Source organism: Scatophagus argus, chromosome 4 (assembly GCF_020382885.2).
Source record: "Scatophagus argus isolate fScaArg1 chromosome 4, fScaArg1.pri, whole genome shotgun sequence".
NCBI classification, from domain to species: domain Eukaryota; kingdom Metazoa; phylum Chordata; class Actinopteri; family Scatophagidae; genus Scatophagus; species Scatophagus argus.
In genome coordinates, this window is record NC_058496.1 from 5,776,311 (window position 1) to 5,793,983 (window position 17,673).

General features: G+C 43.4%; 1 protein-coding gene and 1 long non-coding RNA gene across 2 annotated transcripts in view; one reads left to right on the plus strand and one right to left on the minus strand.

Moving 5' to 3' along the window:
- Positions 1 to 223: 223 nt before the first annotated feature.
- Positions 224 to 537, plus strand: LOC124058409. The gene is made up of 2 exons (XR_006843250.1): positions 224 to 352; positions 487 to 537. It is a non-coding gene; the product is annotated as an uncharacterized LOC124058409 (long non-coding RNA).
- A 1,344-nt stretch (positions 538 to 1,881) lies between these two features.
- Positions 1,882 to 17,673, minus strand: part of adgrv1 (adhesion G protein-coupled receptor V1) — a 105,316-nt gene continuing 89,524 nt past the window's right edge. Inside the window, exons 92-95 of the mRNA XM_046387083.1 lie at positions 14,372 to 14,493; positions 8,420 to 8,605; positions 6,427 to 6,604; positions 1,882 to 2,375 (exon numbers count right to left, since the gene is read on the minus strand). Coding sequence (XP_046243039.1) covers positions 2,257 to 2,375; positions 6,427 to 6,604; positions 8,420 to 8,605; positions 14,372 to 14,493 — 605 coding nt within the window. The 3' untranslated portion in view covers positions 1,882 to 2,256. The remainder of the gene's footprint in view (positions 2,376 to 6,426; positions 6,605 to 8,419; positions 8,606 to 14,371; positions 14,494 to 17,673) is intronic.

Here is a 17,673-nt window from a genome sequence, read left to right on the forward strand (position 1 = left end):
AGGTCTGGAAGCCTTGATGTTTCTCTTGCAGCAGATCCACTTTCCTTGTACTCTTCAGAAATCACTGACGCAGTCTGCAGGCAATACAGCTTACCCTAATGATACATAATGGAAATATGTCAGAGCTGCCATGACGATGCACAGCAATAAAGCATGAAAATGAATTGTTTGTGTCTCAGTTGGTTTTGTGAGGAGGAGGTAAACATTGAAACTCACCTTTTGGAAACGCTGGAATCTTGTTAAATGGAGCTTTTTTATCTTCTCCTTTCTCGCTCATTACGGTGATGTTTTCCTTCAGATCCCTGAGGAAAGACTCCAGCTGATGGTTACAGAAATGAGTCTCCAGAGTAATGTAAGTGTGCTGCACAAAACAAAAACAGAGAGGACAAGCACACCAAACATTGTTGCTGTCAGAGATCTGATATCTGATATAATTTGTTATAGAGCTTGTTTCAGAAACTTTTCCACCCTCTTTTGTGGACACAGCCTACTCGATTCTTTGCCCTCGAGGGTGAAAAATGACCACAGACGTGGACACAAAAAACAAAAACTGGGGAAAAGACGAGTTCTGCAACTTCAACCGCAGCGTCTCTCCCACAACATGAAGTGGGCAGAGGAGGATCAAGAGGTTTTCGGAGATTTTAAAGTGAGGAAACACTAGCTCTGATTCACTTCTTAAATAAAAATAAAGGACTTGCAGACTAAAGCACAAAAGAAGACAACCCATAATAGTCTCAACCTCATTTGTCTGCAGGCAGGAGAATGATGTCATTCACCAGTGAGAGACAGTTATATAAAGAAGAAGCATTTTTTTAGCCAGTTCCTTTATGTTAAAAGGTCTGGCTCACAATCTCCGTTCCAGTTCATCCCAAAGGTGTTGGATGGAGTTGAGGTCAGGACTCTGTGCGGGCCAGTCAAGTTCTTCCACACCAAACTCATCCAACCATGTCTTTATGGAGCTTTGCTTTGTGCACTGGAGCACAGTCATGCTGGAATAGAAAAGGGCCTTCAACAAACTGTTGCGACAAAGTTGGAAGCACAGCATTGTCCAAAATGTCTTGGTATGCTGAAGCATTAAGGTTACTCTTCACTGGAAGTCAGTGAAACAGCCCCATAAAGACTGGATGGATACTTTTGTCTATATAGTGTATCTTCAAGTAGCACACTCATGTCCTGCTGCTGTAGCACTCTCATTATATGTAGGCATCGTGACCTCAAGCACCCACAATGAATCTGGGAGGGTAGCTGTAAAGATCAAGCCAGCGTTGTTGGTGACGACACCTGGGTGGACGGATCGCCCCTGCTCCTCTTTGGCCGTCTCCGTTTTCTTTGTTTTCTCTTGTAAATTTCTTTCTCGAGCAGTAAAAGTAACAGCCCCTCGTGCAAACGGCAACCAAGCTCAGAAGTGGAGTCAATGTGAGACAAAGTTTAAAGGTCAGTGCAAGGGTCAAGTAGACGTCGGATTCCAAGGGGTTCAAAGCTGCTGTCAGAGGGAACTATTTTCTTGCACTTTCAGCCAACTCCCCTCCACGATGCTTCACTGAGCAGATCAAATAAAAAACGTAGCGTAATGTAATGTGTGTAATGTAAGGCAGAGAAGGGAAACGAATTCAAACATGACCGAAGAGCCAATATAATTTAATACTTTTACAGTATTTTGAATATTCCCCATCTCTGCAGACACCAGCAGAGCAGTCAAACTTCTTCTCTGTGTAGAACCAGTTTGTGAAATTCCAGCGAGGCGGCGATCATTCACACAAACGCTCCTCCATGAGGGGGTGACCCCTGACCCCACAGGGACTCGCTTACATAACCATCAGACTCCTGCAGTAAACTGACTGTTTGAAAGATTAGGGAAAAAGGAATCAGCACAGCCAAATGTAAAATATATTGTAAATCATTTATTAAGAATGTTACACAATTTCCATACTCAGCAGCAGCAGATCTGCAGAGTGCACACCTGGCTATCTCATCTGCTATGTCTCTACAGAAAAAAAAATCACAATATACATTCAGAAAACAACTCCATCAAGGACTTTAAAAAAATTAATTTAGTAAAACATTTATGTATAGGTTCATATATATATATAAAAAACAAATGTACAGTAAAAATCACATACAGTATCAAACATCTATATGAAAATGTTCTATTCAAAACACTGAGTTTTAGTGCAAAAGATTTTTATAATATAAAAATACTGTGTTGTATTTATCTCAGAAGACTAGAGGACACGGGTTGTGTGTGAGGCGAACAGGTTAGAGGTGTGTGTCAGCGATGGGGATTCGTCTCAGCTCGACTATCTGTGAGTTGGTCACGCTCCCTCCGTCGTGGCTTCCGGGGATGGACTCATTATCGCTGACGTTAAGGCCGGTCCCTGAAACGGACAGAAAAAGTTGCATTAGACATCACTTCAGAAACACGATTATTTTCTTGAAGTTTAACCTTTATGCAGACTGTGTGCAAGGATTTCTTCAAACATTAAAAAGATTCTTTTTCTTTGAGTTCTTCAGTTCAGTGCAAGAAATCCACACAACTAATCATCTGCCGATTATCCGTCACATCTGACCTATTAGTGCCCAGATGGTATTACATAAGCTATACTGCGTGTCATAATCTGTGTTATCAGACGGCATACTGTACTTTATCAGCCATGATAACAAATGAAGCAGGCTGACCGACTCTGATGCAAGACCAGAAGCGGGCAGTAAAACAACGTAACTCATTACGAGTCGGATAAATTGTACAGCAGGCTGCTGGTAAAACAGTAACATACTGTATGTACTGTGTAGAAACCTCACTAATTGCTCACTAATTCTATATAGCAGGTACTCAGAATACCTTTTCCATATGTATAAACACTACGACTACGGATCTTACACAACAGTCACCGAAGCATGTGTATCATCTACTGGGGATATTCAGTAGAAGAAAAAACTAAAGTTAACTTCACAAGGAGGGTTACTGCATGTTTTAACTGATGTTTTCTTGCTTCTTTGCAGGACAGCTTAATGGTTTCCAGTGTTCAATGTGCTCAGGTGAAAAGTTAGGCAACCGGCCAAGAAATATGAGCCTTTTTGTGTGGATCCAGCGATTGTCAAAAGGTTTACTCCAAACTGCACGATTTGGCATTTCTGCTGCTGCACTTAGTTGAAATATTGCATTTTGCAAATTTGCACCCGGGCTCATATAAAAAAGTGTTAATATTTCCATCATTAGGATAACAAACTGAGAAAATTACGCGGCCTTGGTGCTGTTCTCCAGAATTTAAGTGACTGTACTGAATACCTGCCTCTGTCCTGGGAACCTCTGGGAACAAAAACGGAAAAAACTCCAAGATTTAATGTTCTAGTAAGTCATATGTATTTTATAAACATGTTAGAACGTTTTCGATGAAGCAAACCAAATGTAGGCGCTCTCAGCTTCCTCTTCCTGCTTGAATCCTCTGCACGATGCGCTAAAAGGTAATATCTATGACCTGATCAGAAGAGCGTCAGACCTACGATGCTTCATGAAGTCGGTCGCGTCAAGGCGCCGTCTGACGCTGAGCGATAAGAAAAAGCTGCCCTCCTGCAGCAACATGTTAATGATCAGCATTTAGTCACACTGCGCAGACAACACCGTGCTGGGAATACGTGTGTGCTTCTCTGTGTGTTAATAGTTCACTACCAAATGAAGTGTGAAGACACTCATTACAGCCCTGCTTGCTGACCCCTGTCAGGAGGTGCTCCGTTATGTAATTCTGATTAGCGAATTATCTTTACTGCTGACTGTCTGGTTGAGATTAGACCAGGTTATGAGTTCAACGTGACTCGTATTGACCATGAGAAGGTCAGGGGCCATCAGGTAAAGTGTGACATGGAAGAACGTCCTCATGACCGGATTGGAGCAGCAAGTTAAAAGTAAAGTTTTGAGAAGTGAGTTTTGGAGATGTCGGCTGTGGAGATGCCTGCCGTCTCTGGAATACAATGGCACTAAATGGCATTAAATGGCACAGAAAAAACCCCCAAAACATTTAAAAACTTGGCAGCAATGTCTGTTTCCATAAATATATTGGGTGAACCGTCTCTTTGAGGTTGAACACCACACCAGCTCAGCACAGCAAGCAGACGTCAGGAGAAGCCAAAGACAAGAGACAAACGTCCCACTGCTGCAACCGTCAACTTGTTTACTTGAGATGGGGAGGCATACACACCTCTGGGTCTGATTCACGCTGTCAACACACACTCAGTAAGGGGTTACCTCTGTCCAAGTTTTTACTTAGCGTAACACCATCTTCTAAGACTAATCCACATTAATTAACACCCACAGGTCTGTCAAACTCACACCTGCTCAGAAGGACTTTTAATCTGGCCATCTCCATGGCTGCAAATTTTGTTTTTCTCGGATGCACACAAGCGGTTCTCAAGTGCTGCTGCGTATACGCCTGCGCTCAGGTACCTGAGGAGACTCTATGAGGTCCCAGCAAAGTCAAGTTTGATGTGGGTTTCGAGATTTAAAGCCCGCTGCGCCCCGAATAGGACAACCTTGTCTGCAAAGTCAAACCTCAGGACTGGAGCTTTAATGGGCTCAAAGCCATCAGAAGCCCGGCATTAGTTGTTAATGATTCATTTATTTTCCTGGAAGGTAATTTCTCTTCTTCATAATACAAACAGACTGAGAAACTCAGTGTGACTTGACTCAGTCACACACACTTGAGCGTCTTATCGGGTTGGTCTTTCTATCTTTTCTACATATCTCTTATCTCGCCCGGAGCAGCCACCTCACGGAGGGGCAGACTCTTACTCTTTCCATGATGTGAGACTAAAGCTGAGCTGCATGACTGTTTTAAAGGGTTAGCTGTCAATCAGCAGGAGCACTCGCTGCTGGTGTGGTGCAACAGGGATTAACAGCAAAGCAATAACCAATCAAAGAACAACAATCAAATCCAGGGATGAGCACCAGGCAGACAACAATTTCCATGTCATGTTGTCTGTGGATGCTTTGTCCACATTCACTGCTCAAAACTTCTAACAAAATGATTCATTTCCAGAGCTGAAGCCACAAGGAAAACAATCACATTTTCACCTAAACCCCACAGAAAAAGTTCCGCCCGAAGCTGATTTATCACATTACAGTTGAATTGCTGCATGCCCTGAATGCTTCACGTTGTTTCGATTTTACTGTGTGACGCTAAAACCGAAAGTTTCTGAATTCATGACAGCAAATGACATCTTCATCTGCATCTTCATTTTAAAAATCACAGAACACCGCTCATGCATGTTGTCTGTTTAGCTAAGACAGCCAGCTCTGTCTGCAGTCCAATATTTTTTCAAGCGTGTGAAAATCACATCAGTGGAGTGACTTCACTTTCTGGCAGCGTCTGCAGAGGAGAGTCCCAGTATACTGAGGATCCTGTTGGCTGTCGCCCAGCTCAGCCTAATTTTTATTCAAACATTGTGACTTGACAGAGTGAGGAGAGGACTATCGGGGTGTGTGTGTGTGTGTGTGTGTGTGTGTGTGTGTGTGTGTGTGCTGGTATCAGTGGGCAGTTTGGGCCCTCAGCTCATGAATCATTGATGGCACCAGATGAAGAATGGTTTTCATGGCAGCAGACAGACTGAAGGTAAGAAGGGCTGATGCTTACAGATGCCATGTGATACTATATGTGCACACATACACACACACATTGATTGTTTCAATCAACAAATAAAAAAGTTTTATCATGTCTCTCTGTCTGTATTTTTTGCTTTAAGCCACATGTGCCACGTCCGTTAAAAACTTGTTTATTTTGGAAGCGTGTTGTGTTTTTCCTTCACATTTAAAAAAGCTTTGTGGCCAATGCATTGTTGTGGTGACATTTTGCACAGTACACAGCATCTTTATTTTTCTATTTCATGGAAAAAAAACAGGACAGAAGATTTAACAGGAAGTCTTTATGCTTCCAGTCAGAGTTTGATTCCAAACATAAGAAAGTAATGCTTTTATATATGAAAAAATTAAAACACATGAGGTGATGTTGTTATGAAAGGGAACAAAAGTGAACTGGAAACCCTGAAAATGTTCTACAGTTTTGTGATGACGCTACTCAGGGAACTCACCATTGTGCTGCGCTCCTTTTGTGTATTTTTACTGCCATGCACTCAGCAAAAACTTCAAAACCTTGATGGGACCTTCCCGCTTCTGCCTCAAATGAACTAAAACCAGTGTGCAGTATGGATGAGATGCTTTCAGTGTTTGTATGCATCTCCACAAGCTTCCAGGAGAAACTATGTTTACTATTAATCATATGATGACCATGGTCAGATACAGAAGGTAAACAAGAACCTTCAGCACAGTTTTTTTAAACTTGTTTGTCAAACAGATAACGATGTACAAGACACTTTTTACGCTACACCACTTAAGTGCGAATGTGTGAGCATGCAGTACGTCCTTGGTGGGATCCTCACCAGTTTTTAAGGCAAATATGAGGTCGTCAAACTCCTGCGACTCCTCGTCTGTGGCGACCAGGTTGGCGTTGACGAAGCCCCCCTCGGAGGCGTACGTCCCCATCACAGGGCTGGGTTTAAACACGCTGCTGGGCTGACTGCTGGGCCGCAGCGACGCTCGCTCCCAGTCTGCTGACACCTGAGGCAGAGGCACGCAGAGGCAGTTAGTCCTGCGTCTGATAACATGAACTCCACATGAACGCAGGGCAAAATAACGATCCTCATCATCAATACACACACACACACACCCACACACACACACACACGTGTGCTTAATTCAGAGAAGGGCTGTTCCTGTCAGCGGTGTAATCATGCCTGTGAAGAGTGAGGGTCACGCAGAGTGCATGTTGTCCAAGCACCCTGAAGGGTTAAGGCCAACCCACAGGGTCACAGTGGGTTCATGGGGTGAGAGCGAGTTCAGTGGGTTTAGGGTTTATCATCGAATCAGCCTGATGACATGGAAATTATGGTGCCACCACAGGGTTTTATTTTAAAAAAAGAAAGGGTTTTGTTCGGTGGGGGACATGCTTATTCATGCATCCATACAGCAAAAGATGGGAGTGATAGGACAGAAAAAAGATAGTGAGAGAGTGAAATAAACAGCAAAATCAAATCACGTTGTGTGCGTAACTTTCTTATTTTGTCCACAGGATGAATGCATTATCTCCTCTTGTGTCCCACGGTGTTTATTTATAATGAACGTCTCACCCATCCAGTCCATGTACATGCATAAATGTGTGTGTGTGTTGTACAAGCTTCTGATGCTTGCAGGCCTTCAGCACCTCAGACCTGTTGTATCCACTTTGAGGGCATGAATCAATCCATTCCATAAGCTGTTCAACCTTCAAATTATCTTCTTCCATCCCTTTTCTAATCTCACTTCTAATTTCGTCAAATCAAACCTTATCTGACGCTCGCCTCACCAGGCTCGCCTCTGCACTCTTATGTCTCTTACTGGGCTGATGTCAAATGTCAGAGAGGCTGGAGTGTGCTCTCATGAATAAAACAAGATTACTGGATTCCTACATGTGGAGAGAGAGATCGAGAAAAAGGGAGGGAAGGGGGGGGGGTTCCCAAGGAGTAACAGAGCTAAACCTGCCCCCCTTTTTTTCCTCCTCCTTTCCCTCATTTTTACCAACTCAGTCCATATAGGGTATTCTCCAGAGACAAGGGTGCTGAGGAGAGTTAATACAGAGTGTGTGTGTGTGTGTGTATGCAGTATATGTTCAGTGTGTGCTCGCATGCGACGTGCTGGTCTGACAGAAAGGTCACAAAATGAGTTGATATGGGTGTACGTGGGAGTCACAAAGACAGGCCGTTTACACACACACATATCTGGCACAGATGTTACATAATGAGAATCAGACCAGGCCAGAGGAGTGTGAGTGAGTGAGCGTGAATGTTCTCAGTGCAGTCACGCTCAGCTGATGTGAGAAATGTGTGAAGGAGGACCAGGAATGGGCAAATAGAACCATGGGAATGAGGGCATGGGAAAAGGAGGGAGGAAAAGCAACTTGAAGGTGGAACACAGTGAGGGAACGTACAGCCAAGACTGCGCTAATTAACGGAATCTTTCATAGTTTTGGCAATAATCGTCAAATGTGATCTGCACCAACAGCAGACCAAATAACATCAAAATGTCAACACAGTTTGCTAACAAACCGTAAATGACTCAGAGGTGACACCAAAAGTCACTGCACCCAGAATGTCATTGGACAGAACTATGACGGCTACTTCAGGTTAAAGTTGAACTCTTTTTTGAATGCTGAATTTTGGAATTTCTGGTTGTTGCATCCCCAGATCTCAGCAAAGTCTAACAGAGGCAAAATCTACAAAAAGAAGACCTAGACCATAAAAATCACAAGTTTCCACTCAGTTAAGAGATGAGGATATAGTTGAGATCGTTAAGAGACTCTCTGATGGCCCGTTAAGAGCTGTGCGTGAGCGTGTTTACCTCCTCCATGGCGCTAATGAGATTCTGAGTTGATTTGCTGATGTCGCCCCCAACAGAAGTGGGTCCCCCTCCCTGATAGGTCGACTCGGGACCATCATGGCCGCTCATCTCTACCGTGTAACTGGCTTTAGTCGGCCAGCACAGCTGGTTGTGCATGACGAAGTACACAGCGAACACATACAGGCCCTGGAGAGAAAGAGGGAAAAATCTGCATCAAGACATAAGTTACGCATCCTCCACAGCTCTGATCATTTAGCTCTTGCAGAGCTCCTCATTTTCAGACATGCAATCCGTAACATCTTCATCATCATCTTCATTCCTCTGATATGGACATGTTTCATGGTTGCTTGTAATTCTGGACATCCAAGAAATGTTTCAAATGTAAAAGTAGATGCAGTTAAATTCTTTCACATCACCACAGGCAGCAGCATCCCTTTCAGCATGATTAATGGAGAATTACTTCATCACAGGGCCATGACATCACTGGCACCCTGGTATTTCTGCTTCCTCCACTTGCTCGTCATTACCATATCCTCTTGGTCAACAGCACGGGGCTGAGAATTACCCCAAAACACCGGAGTGTCGAATACCACGAGGCCATCCTGTATTTCACAACACCCATCACTGGGCGATGATCGCAGACAGAGATGGAACACGAACACACACACACGCACTGCTCACACACAGTCAGACACACTGTGGTTCAGTGGAGAAAACACACCTTTCAGAATGTGGTTTGGAGAGCAACTGACGTCACTGGAGACATTCGTGATCTTTAAATAATAACTGTCAAATAATAAAAGCAGACTTCTTTAGTGTACACCTCTAACAGGGATAGAAATATCAAGTATGTCTGGTTTTTAAAGCATTTCCCTTCACGACAAGTCATTTTCTTACATGTTCATACCATAAAGCTGCACGTTACCAAACCACGTGCTTCTGTTTTGTGTCTAACAGAGCAGAAGAAACAGCAGATCAGAAAACCGATAAACCAAGAACAGTAAACTTGCCCAGCAATCTCCTCCACATAGCAAAGAGATCATCATTACCCACGTAGACGAGGAGATTGACAGAGAAAAGAGACTATAAACAGCGCTGATGGTTGTAATCATCATTATGAGGAAGACAACAGGAACCGTAACTGGAAACTGGGCGTTTATGGAGCACCGTAAAACACACGGCTCGGAAAAAAGCTTTAGAGCCTGATGTTTTTTCATGAGTGAGCTGCACAAACCGTCTGTGAGAGCCACACAACCTGAACTAAGAAAATGGGACAGTCAAGTCAAGTGTTGTGTAAAGTGTACTTTCATGACTTTTGTTTGCATTTTTTGTCTATGAAGTTGAAGAAGGAAATGAACCTTCCTTGTGCAATAACAAGACAGCAAACAACGTAACCAGGTAAAGTGCGCTCACATATAGGCTTGCTATTCACCGTGTGCAGTGTGGGTGATTAGCACAGATCATCAGCAGGCTGTGCAACCTGAGGAACAGGCTTTACTACCATAGGCCTGTTATGTAAGTGTTCCCTGATCACTGGAGAGGCCACGTCTTTAGAGAAGGAAAACACGGACCTAAAGCGAGCAGGAAGGACAGGGAAGGTGGAGGGTAGAGGGAGGGAGGGCAAAGGTTGGATCTAGAGAAAGAGGAGAGGGATGGAAGAAAGAGCAGAAACGTGTGGGGGGGAGAGAGACAATAAAACTGGATGAAGCATAGATATGGAGGAAAAATAACAGTTATGTGTCAAAGAAGTGAAACTCGGGGAAAAAAGTCCTCTAAAGAAATTCAAAAGAAATAAAACTCTTCTGAACTGACTCATATGAGGGTAATAATGTTGCTGTCAGGGACAGTGTAAATCCTGGATGATTGATGCAGTGTTCACTCCTCACACGGGAAAAGTGTGCTGTGTGCAAATCGTTTTCTGTGCTCATAAAAGCATCAGATCTCTTTCCATGAATCCTAATTCTTTTCAGGCTTCACACAGCTGATTGCGTGTGCGTGGACACATGTCGGCCTGGGTCTTCTTTTCCATAATAACACACAGATATCCTGTGCCCTATTTTTAGCCGAGTAAAAAGGTTGAATGAGGAAGCGTGGGTGGAACTAAATTGTAATGTCGTATGGTCCTGCTTCACCGCTGTTGATGTTTCACAACGAGGTAAGGTTTACCGGCAGAGGAGCCGCCGCGGGAGGAGATAATGAGGGGCGGTGCTGCAGTGATTTGATTATTGTCTTCTAATTCAGCCTGATGCGGCACAGATGTGGGTCTAGAATAACTCCGGGGTTTAACAGAAAACATAGGGTGGAAGGAAAATGAGAGCAAAGAAAAACACAGAGGTTTAAAGTCTAATTTTCCTTATGATCACTGCAAGTGCGATCGGCTTCACAGTCTGGTTGTATCGACTAACCTGCTGGACACTAAAGGCTGCTTTCCACGAGCACAGCACTCAGTATCCTCAGACTAATCTGTGCTCTGCAACACATATGCGCACAGCCGTAACATCTGCAGCTGTTTAATGCCCTTCAGTAATCAGCTGTTGGGAGGCGTGGCAAACAACCACATCAACAACAACGCCAAGGTAAACATGGAAAATTCTCCTAATGGAAACTTCACAGCATGAAGGAAACAACAAAAACAACAACTGCTCAGCCACACTACAGTATAATGGCTTCCAACCTCAAGGCTACGGAACAAAATGGGAGATGATGGCATTAAAGACCTGAACAAAGAATAAGACAGTGTGCTTAAACAAGCTGCTGGTGGAACAATCATTTTGCCAGAAACAGGTGGTCATGCAGCACCAAAGCCTGTAAGTCTGTTATCCTTCTTTGTTAAATGTTAAATCCTTCCTCATTGAGTCCAGCGAAAAATCACAATTACAGTTCAGTCTAGTTATGAAGCTAGTAATGAATAGGTGACACGAAATCCAATACAAAGACATCCAGCCAGCCGGAGTGATTCGTTAATAGATGTCACAATCATCGCATCATGTGATCAATGTCTTCTTGAATAACAAAATCTAGACGCATTCTGTAAAAAGCCCTTTGCTCAGAAGTTGCTGCGATGGCGCCAGGACACATTAACACAGATACAAACTTCTTTCGTCTGTTCTGAGTCATAACAATCTAATTGCCGTTCAAAGTGTTCAATGGGACGTACATTTTCAGTCTCGATTCTCGGGATCCCATTTACTTTCATTAAACTTTCATTCAGTCCCTAATGGAAGTCCCGCAGCATCACAAAATGTCAGCCCTCTTGTTGCAGCTCTTTTCCCCTTTCACAGCTAAATAAATTAAGTGCACGCACACACACGCACGCACTCATACACACACCTAATTGCGGCCATGCGTGGTTCATGGCAACAGCATGTCCATCAGCACAGAGTTGGTTTCCTTTGTGCTTTGTGAAAAGTGGGTCAGATGAGTTTGTTTACTGCTAATCAATGTCCTTGTCCTTTACCTGTCTGTTCCACTCAAATGAATCCTCCTTTATTCCTAAACAGACCCAGACTGAACCCCAGAGGCTCCCCTTTTAGTCTGAGCTTTGAGGTTGCAATGCAAGAGCCAGGACTGAAAATCAATTGCCAGAGTCCTGTTCTAAAAGACTTCCTTTTTTTCTTTCAGAGAACACGGAGTTTGAAAAGTTGGCTGCAAAGGTCAACGAATTTGTCCCGCCTGATGCCAAGGGCGAACAGGATGCAATGAAAGGCAATCTATTAGGGAGGCATGACGAGCTTTTATGTTGCAGTTCTCTCCTCTCGGTGGAGCCGTAGATGATTACCAGCAACAAGAGTCGGGTGTTTTATTTGTGATTTGGTGTGCGTGTGTGTGCGAATGAAAGCCTCTGTGTTTGTGTTGTTTGTGAGAAGGCAGACGTCGGAGGATTGGAGGCTGAGAAGCGGGAGGCCTTGGGGGCCTAATTCAAAGACAAGAACACATTAAGGTCACTACAGAAGCAACAAAGACTTCAATTTGAAGTGTTCCTATGGGATTTAGGCCGGATTTTAACCTCAACCGAAACAGAAATGAAACTCGTGTCTGTGACATCAATTTAGGAATGTAACAAATAAATTCAGTCTGTCAGGACAAAAATAGGCGTATCAGAGAACTGTAAACAGAATAAAATGGAGTTTTATAAAATGCTAAAAACCGCAGAGCACCGCCATGCTATTGGTCACCAGAAGAAACTGACCACATGATGTCACAGAGTGGGGCAAGTGCGAAGTGCGACATCGACTGTTGGCGTTGACATCACTTCTCTTCATTTGTCACCGCACCAACAGGATAAGTTTGTTTTGGTGCAGTACTGTTGTCTTTTGCATGTGGATGCCATATATCACAAGGGGTTACCACAGACCTCCTATGGCACACTTAACAGGCAGGTGGGGTCTCTCAGAGGATGACAGGAGAGACTGCAAACATTTAAAGGCTGAACGAGGAAGAAAAGGACCCATTGTACCAAAGACAGTGGGGTCAGGGGGAGAACTGCCTACGGAGTCGCTCAAAAGATTTCCACACATCTGATCGCCTGTACTGCTGAATTAAATACATTTTTTTGGATTCTTTTGGATTAAAGCCAAGGTCACTGCTAACGTTTTCTAAATTTTCCAAGCATTGTGGCATTATGACTATGAAAGTCGACTTACTGAGATGGCTTGTCAGCTCTTTCAGGTTAGGAAACAAGAAGTTCACTATTTGACAAAATAGTGAGGTATAACTCTGCTTATAACATTGCAATCAAATAGTGAAACCAAAATATTGGCTAAGTTCAACCTAACTTAATCATTAATATGTTTATCTGTTATGTAACTCTTTAAAGTCACCGTACATAGCAATTCAAATGTTTGGAGGCTTCCAGCTGTGAGGAGATTTGGCAATAGGAGTTATCTTGTGACTCATTAACATCCCGTCTTTATCTCCTCCGATACTTGGAGCGCAGAGTCGGACTAAAGCCAAGGAGCCGCAGATTAAAAGAGAGGCAAACAGAGAGACAACAAGCAGGCAAAAATACAAATGGAAAGTGGAGGCTTCAGGGAGATGTGACACAGTGATAACCCCGACTGTCCCTGCTCCCAAGGCTCCTCTTGTTCTGCCTCGCCAACACATCAAAGCGAGGCTTCAAAGTGGGATAAAGTAGCCTTCATCATTCTCTCAGTCAACAAAACATCAACACACACACACACACGCACGTACCAGACGAGCAGTCTAAATCATCAATATTTTATTTGTGTTAACTTGCAGACAGCCCTCTCATATCACAAGGCATGATATGCAACATCTTCGGGAAAGTACCACACAGAAGATAAGAGCTACATTAATCCAGAAGCACACATCCTGACATTATTATAAATTGTTATAAAACCTCATGTTTTCGCCTGTGCGCAGTTTCAAAACAGCAACTGCAAAAACACGCGGTGCAGATAAAAACATTTCTTCAGATTAGTTTAACTTCATAACTCTGCACTGGAGACATCAACAACAAAGATGACAACTAAAATGAATGCTGATAGAACCGATGAAATTAATGAAACTAACAAAACCAATAATTAGAACCAGAAGTATGATAGTGAACACTGGCCCAGGACATTAATCTTTTTGGTGCAGGGACTGTTGATTTAATGCATGAAAAAAAAGAAATGACTGCCTTGTGTGCCTTTGCCAACCCCTCAGCTTGCTATTTTCATCCACATGCGTCCAGACTCTACAGTTTTTTACAGAGGAGGACAGAGAACTGATAGAAAGCTTTGTCACATGGTGCAACTACCATCATCTGAAGCTCAGTTATCAGCAAAACCGTGAGCTTGTGATGACTACGATGCAAATGGACAACCTGAAAACATAGTGCTTGCAGCCACAGCTAGCACTCGTGCAGAGTCATAAAGAACTGCATAAATGAAGAAATAAATAAACATGTAAAACAAGTAAACAAACAGATAAGTAAGTCAATGAGCTCACCAGCAGGCAATTGAAGATGACGTAGAGGATGAGCATCCACAGGTACCTGTAGCCCATATGTAGACCTGCCCACAACCAGACCAGGGAGATGAGCAGGAACAAGTAGAGGACCAGCGGCACCTCTGGAGCACAAGATAACAACAGAGGAGGATTAAAAAACAATATCAGCACAATTTGGTACATCAACAGTGACATAAAATTGATGACATGTATTTAATGGATGAGTAAAGGCATAGAATACCTGCTGTATTCTTGAATCATACAAACACACACATACACTTGTACTCCTGTAACATGACTCGTGGCGTGGCAGGAGAAAGGAGCCAGGACCAGGCCTCAGGAGTCACTTAATGAACCAGTACCTCCAGGCCCAATTCAGCACTGGTTTGCAGCGCTTATTCTGCTCCAAAAGTCTTAATGAGTCCATGTGGTCCACAAGTGGACTCCTGTTTAAAGCCCAAACTAGTGAATGCTGCACACTGCAGGAGAGCAGAGACAGTAATACACACACACACTCACACACACACACACTCACACATTTCGTGTATGCCAAGAAGTATGCCCTCAGGGCTGTATCCCCATTTTCCACACTGAGAGTTATTGAGGATCTGCAGTGCCACTTACGCTGATATTGATCCAAGTACCAGAGTCCGCAATCATTTTGTTCGTGGAAATAAGCGCAGACAGCCGCTATGTTTAGCATGTCGAGCCACGTTGATATTAACTGTATATTTTAAGGAGTGGCAATGATAGAGTGCAAGCAGATGACACTATCAACAGAGAAATGATCATCACCAAAATAAAACGTAAATGTAAATACAATAAAACAAAACGTTGAGTGTAAATGTGGCTAGTGTGTATCAGCCAGAGGTGGAACGTCCAAACGTTCCCTCTATTGAAAAATGTTCCCCCGTCTTCGCTCACCGTCCCTCTTTCAAAATGTCAAAAGAAAAGAAGGACAAATTTAATAGATGATCTTTAAATTTTAATTCTGCTGTACTGTAAGTTTAATGACAATAAAGTTACTATTCTATTCTATTCCATTTAATCAGGCACCATTCTGGAGGTTGGTGTGCCTCTCTCCATAGTTTGAAATAGCATAGTTAGTACACCCTTCAGTAAGTACGTCATTAAAAACATACTCTCAACACATACAATCCACCACGTGCTGCAAAACTATACAAACAAATGACCTCATGCTAAAATGCTCACTCTTCCTCCTGCTTTATACATGCAGTGGACACAAACTACACTGTACTCACCAGGCAGAAAAACACTTAAACACATTTTCTGCATTTGGACTGCGTCAAGTGTTTCTGAGATAAGACGAGACCACCAAGAGGTCTTTCTGCACGTGTTTCTAATCTGAGCTCTCTGTCGCAACTCCTGTCACTGCTAACCTACTTTCTGTTAGGGCTGACACGCCACATGCAGTACGTGACGGCACACAAACGGAGGTGAATACGGCACCCTCGGCTTTGTCTGGAAAAGTAAGGACAGATAAATTTGTATTCCTTCAAATGATTGTCCCCTGCGGTATCTCATGGTGTGAGAGTTCAAGTGAGCAACCTCACGGTGAGGTAGAGAGTGATTTCAGGCCACGGATGTATCCGTGAACCTCATCTTTATCGGCTCGTGGTGTTCTTCTCAGCTTGAAAAATCAATCCATCTCCTTTTATTAGAACAGCTAATTAGAGGACAAACAAAATGAGCGCAGCCAATCAGCAGCAGCCTGAGTCAACTGTCAAGGGTGAGTCATCGGTGGGCTGGTAGATAGTACAGCTCATTACTATCCAGCTTGTTTGCTTCAGGATGAAATGATGAAGCAGAAAAAGATTTAAAACAGCTGTTGAAACAAGCCAAAACGTGCATGTTTTGTGAAAGATGTTTCCCTTACAAAGAAGATTGTTTCACAGAAAATTAATGGGAGCAACGCAACTGCAATACTTCAGAGAGACACTGTTGTTAGGTATGCAATGTCTGTGACGGTCTGTATCTGTGTGTGTGTGTGTGTGTGTGTGTGTTGGGTTGTGGATGGCTCAGCTGGGAAGACGGCTGGAATTTGCAGCGCTGTGCTTCCATTAGTGATCATCATGTGGCTGAGAACATGCAGTACCAGGTTAATGCTCCATATGGTCATATTTACCACGATCATGCAGAGCACACGTTATCACACTGACTGTACAGATGTGTGCACAACAAGATGAATCTAATGCATTAAACAGCAAATGGATTTCAAGGCGACACCTTCAGAATCAGCGTTACTGCCGACTCATCCTCAGGGGTGGAAAATGGATCGTCTCAGAATGACAAAGCTGAGTCACTCTAGCTGTAGCGCACTGGTTGGTGTTATGTAGGACAGACTGTACAGTTCACTCCACTTCACAAGTAGGGTGGAAACACAGGGCACGGGGCCCAGGTTTGCACAAAAAGCCCTCACTTGGGTGCCACTTCCACCACCCTGTCAGCTCCACTCCACTCCAAGTTCTGCTCCTTATCTCGCTGCACCTTCCCTCTGGCTGAACACCATAAGACTTTCCCTTTCCTTTTTATTTTTCAAGACTCTCCCTTTCCTGTTGAGACTCATTTCCTGTAAGGCATTTTTTACTCTCCCAATACTCTTGTCATTGTTTTCTGTTGCTTCAGGATCGTTGTAACACCCTCTATCTGGACATTCTCTGTCTTTCGGTAAATCTGCACAATGACCTTGTTCATCCGTTGCTATTCACCATTTTACTCAGCCTTCTCACACTTTCTACTGCTTCTTGTTTGAACAGCATAAACATTTTCTGTCTCGCTCTCACTTTCTTCTATCTTGACGTCTGTCTCCATCTCCTCCCTCCCTGGTTTTCTAACCATGTAAGCACATTCCAGTCTGTGGACACGGCAGAGCTCCCACAGTAAGAACAGGTTCCTAGAGCCAAATGGAGACTAAATGCAAAATGCTGACTGAATGTTTGGCTCGATATCACTACAGAGTAGCAGAAAGAAGCTTTCCAGAGATACTGTATGTGTGTGTGAGCATGTATGAGTGCATATGAAAGCCTTTGCACAAACACAAGAGAGAGTGGTAACTCTGTCTCAGATGCCAGATTATATCATGGCTGTCTTTCTGTCTGGTGGAGCTAAGATATAGAGTAAGTAAGTAATGCAATTTCTCCTCAGAATGACTTTCCTCTGGACATGTTTGAGCTACTTTTCTCCACAGGAGGACAGGCTCCAGTTTATATTTGATCAGAGCTGCTTTCCCGGTGTGAGAAGACAAACTGAGGAGAGAACATGGGTTCAACAAAAACAACCAG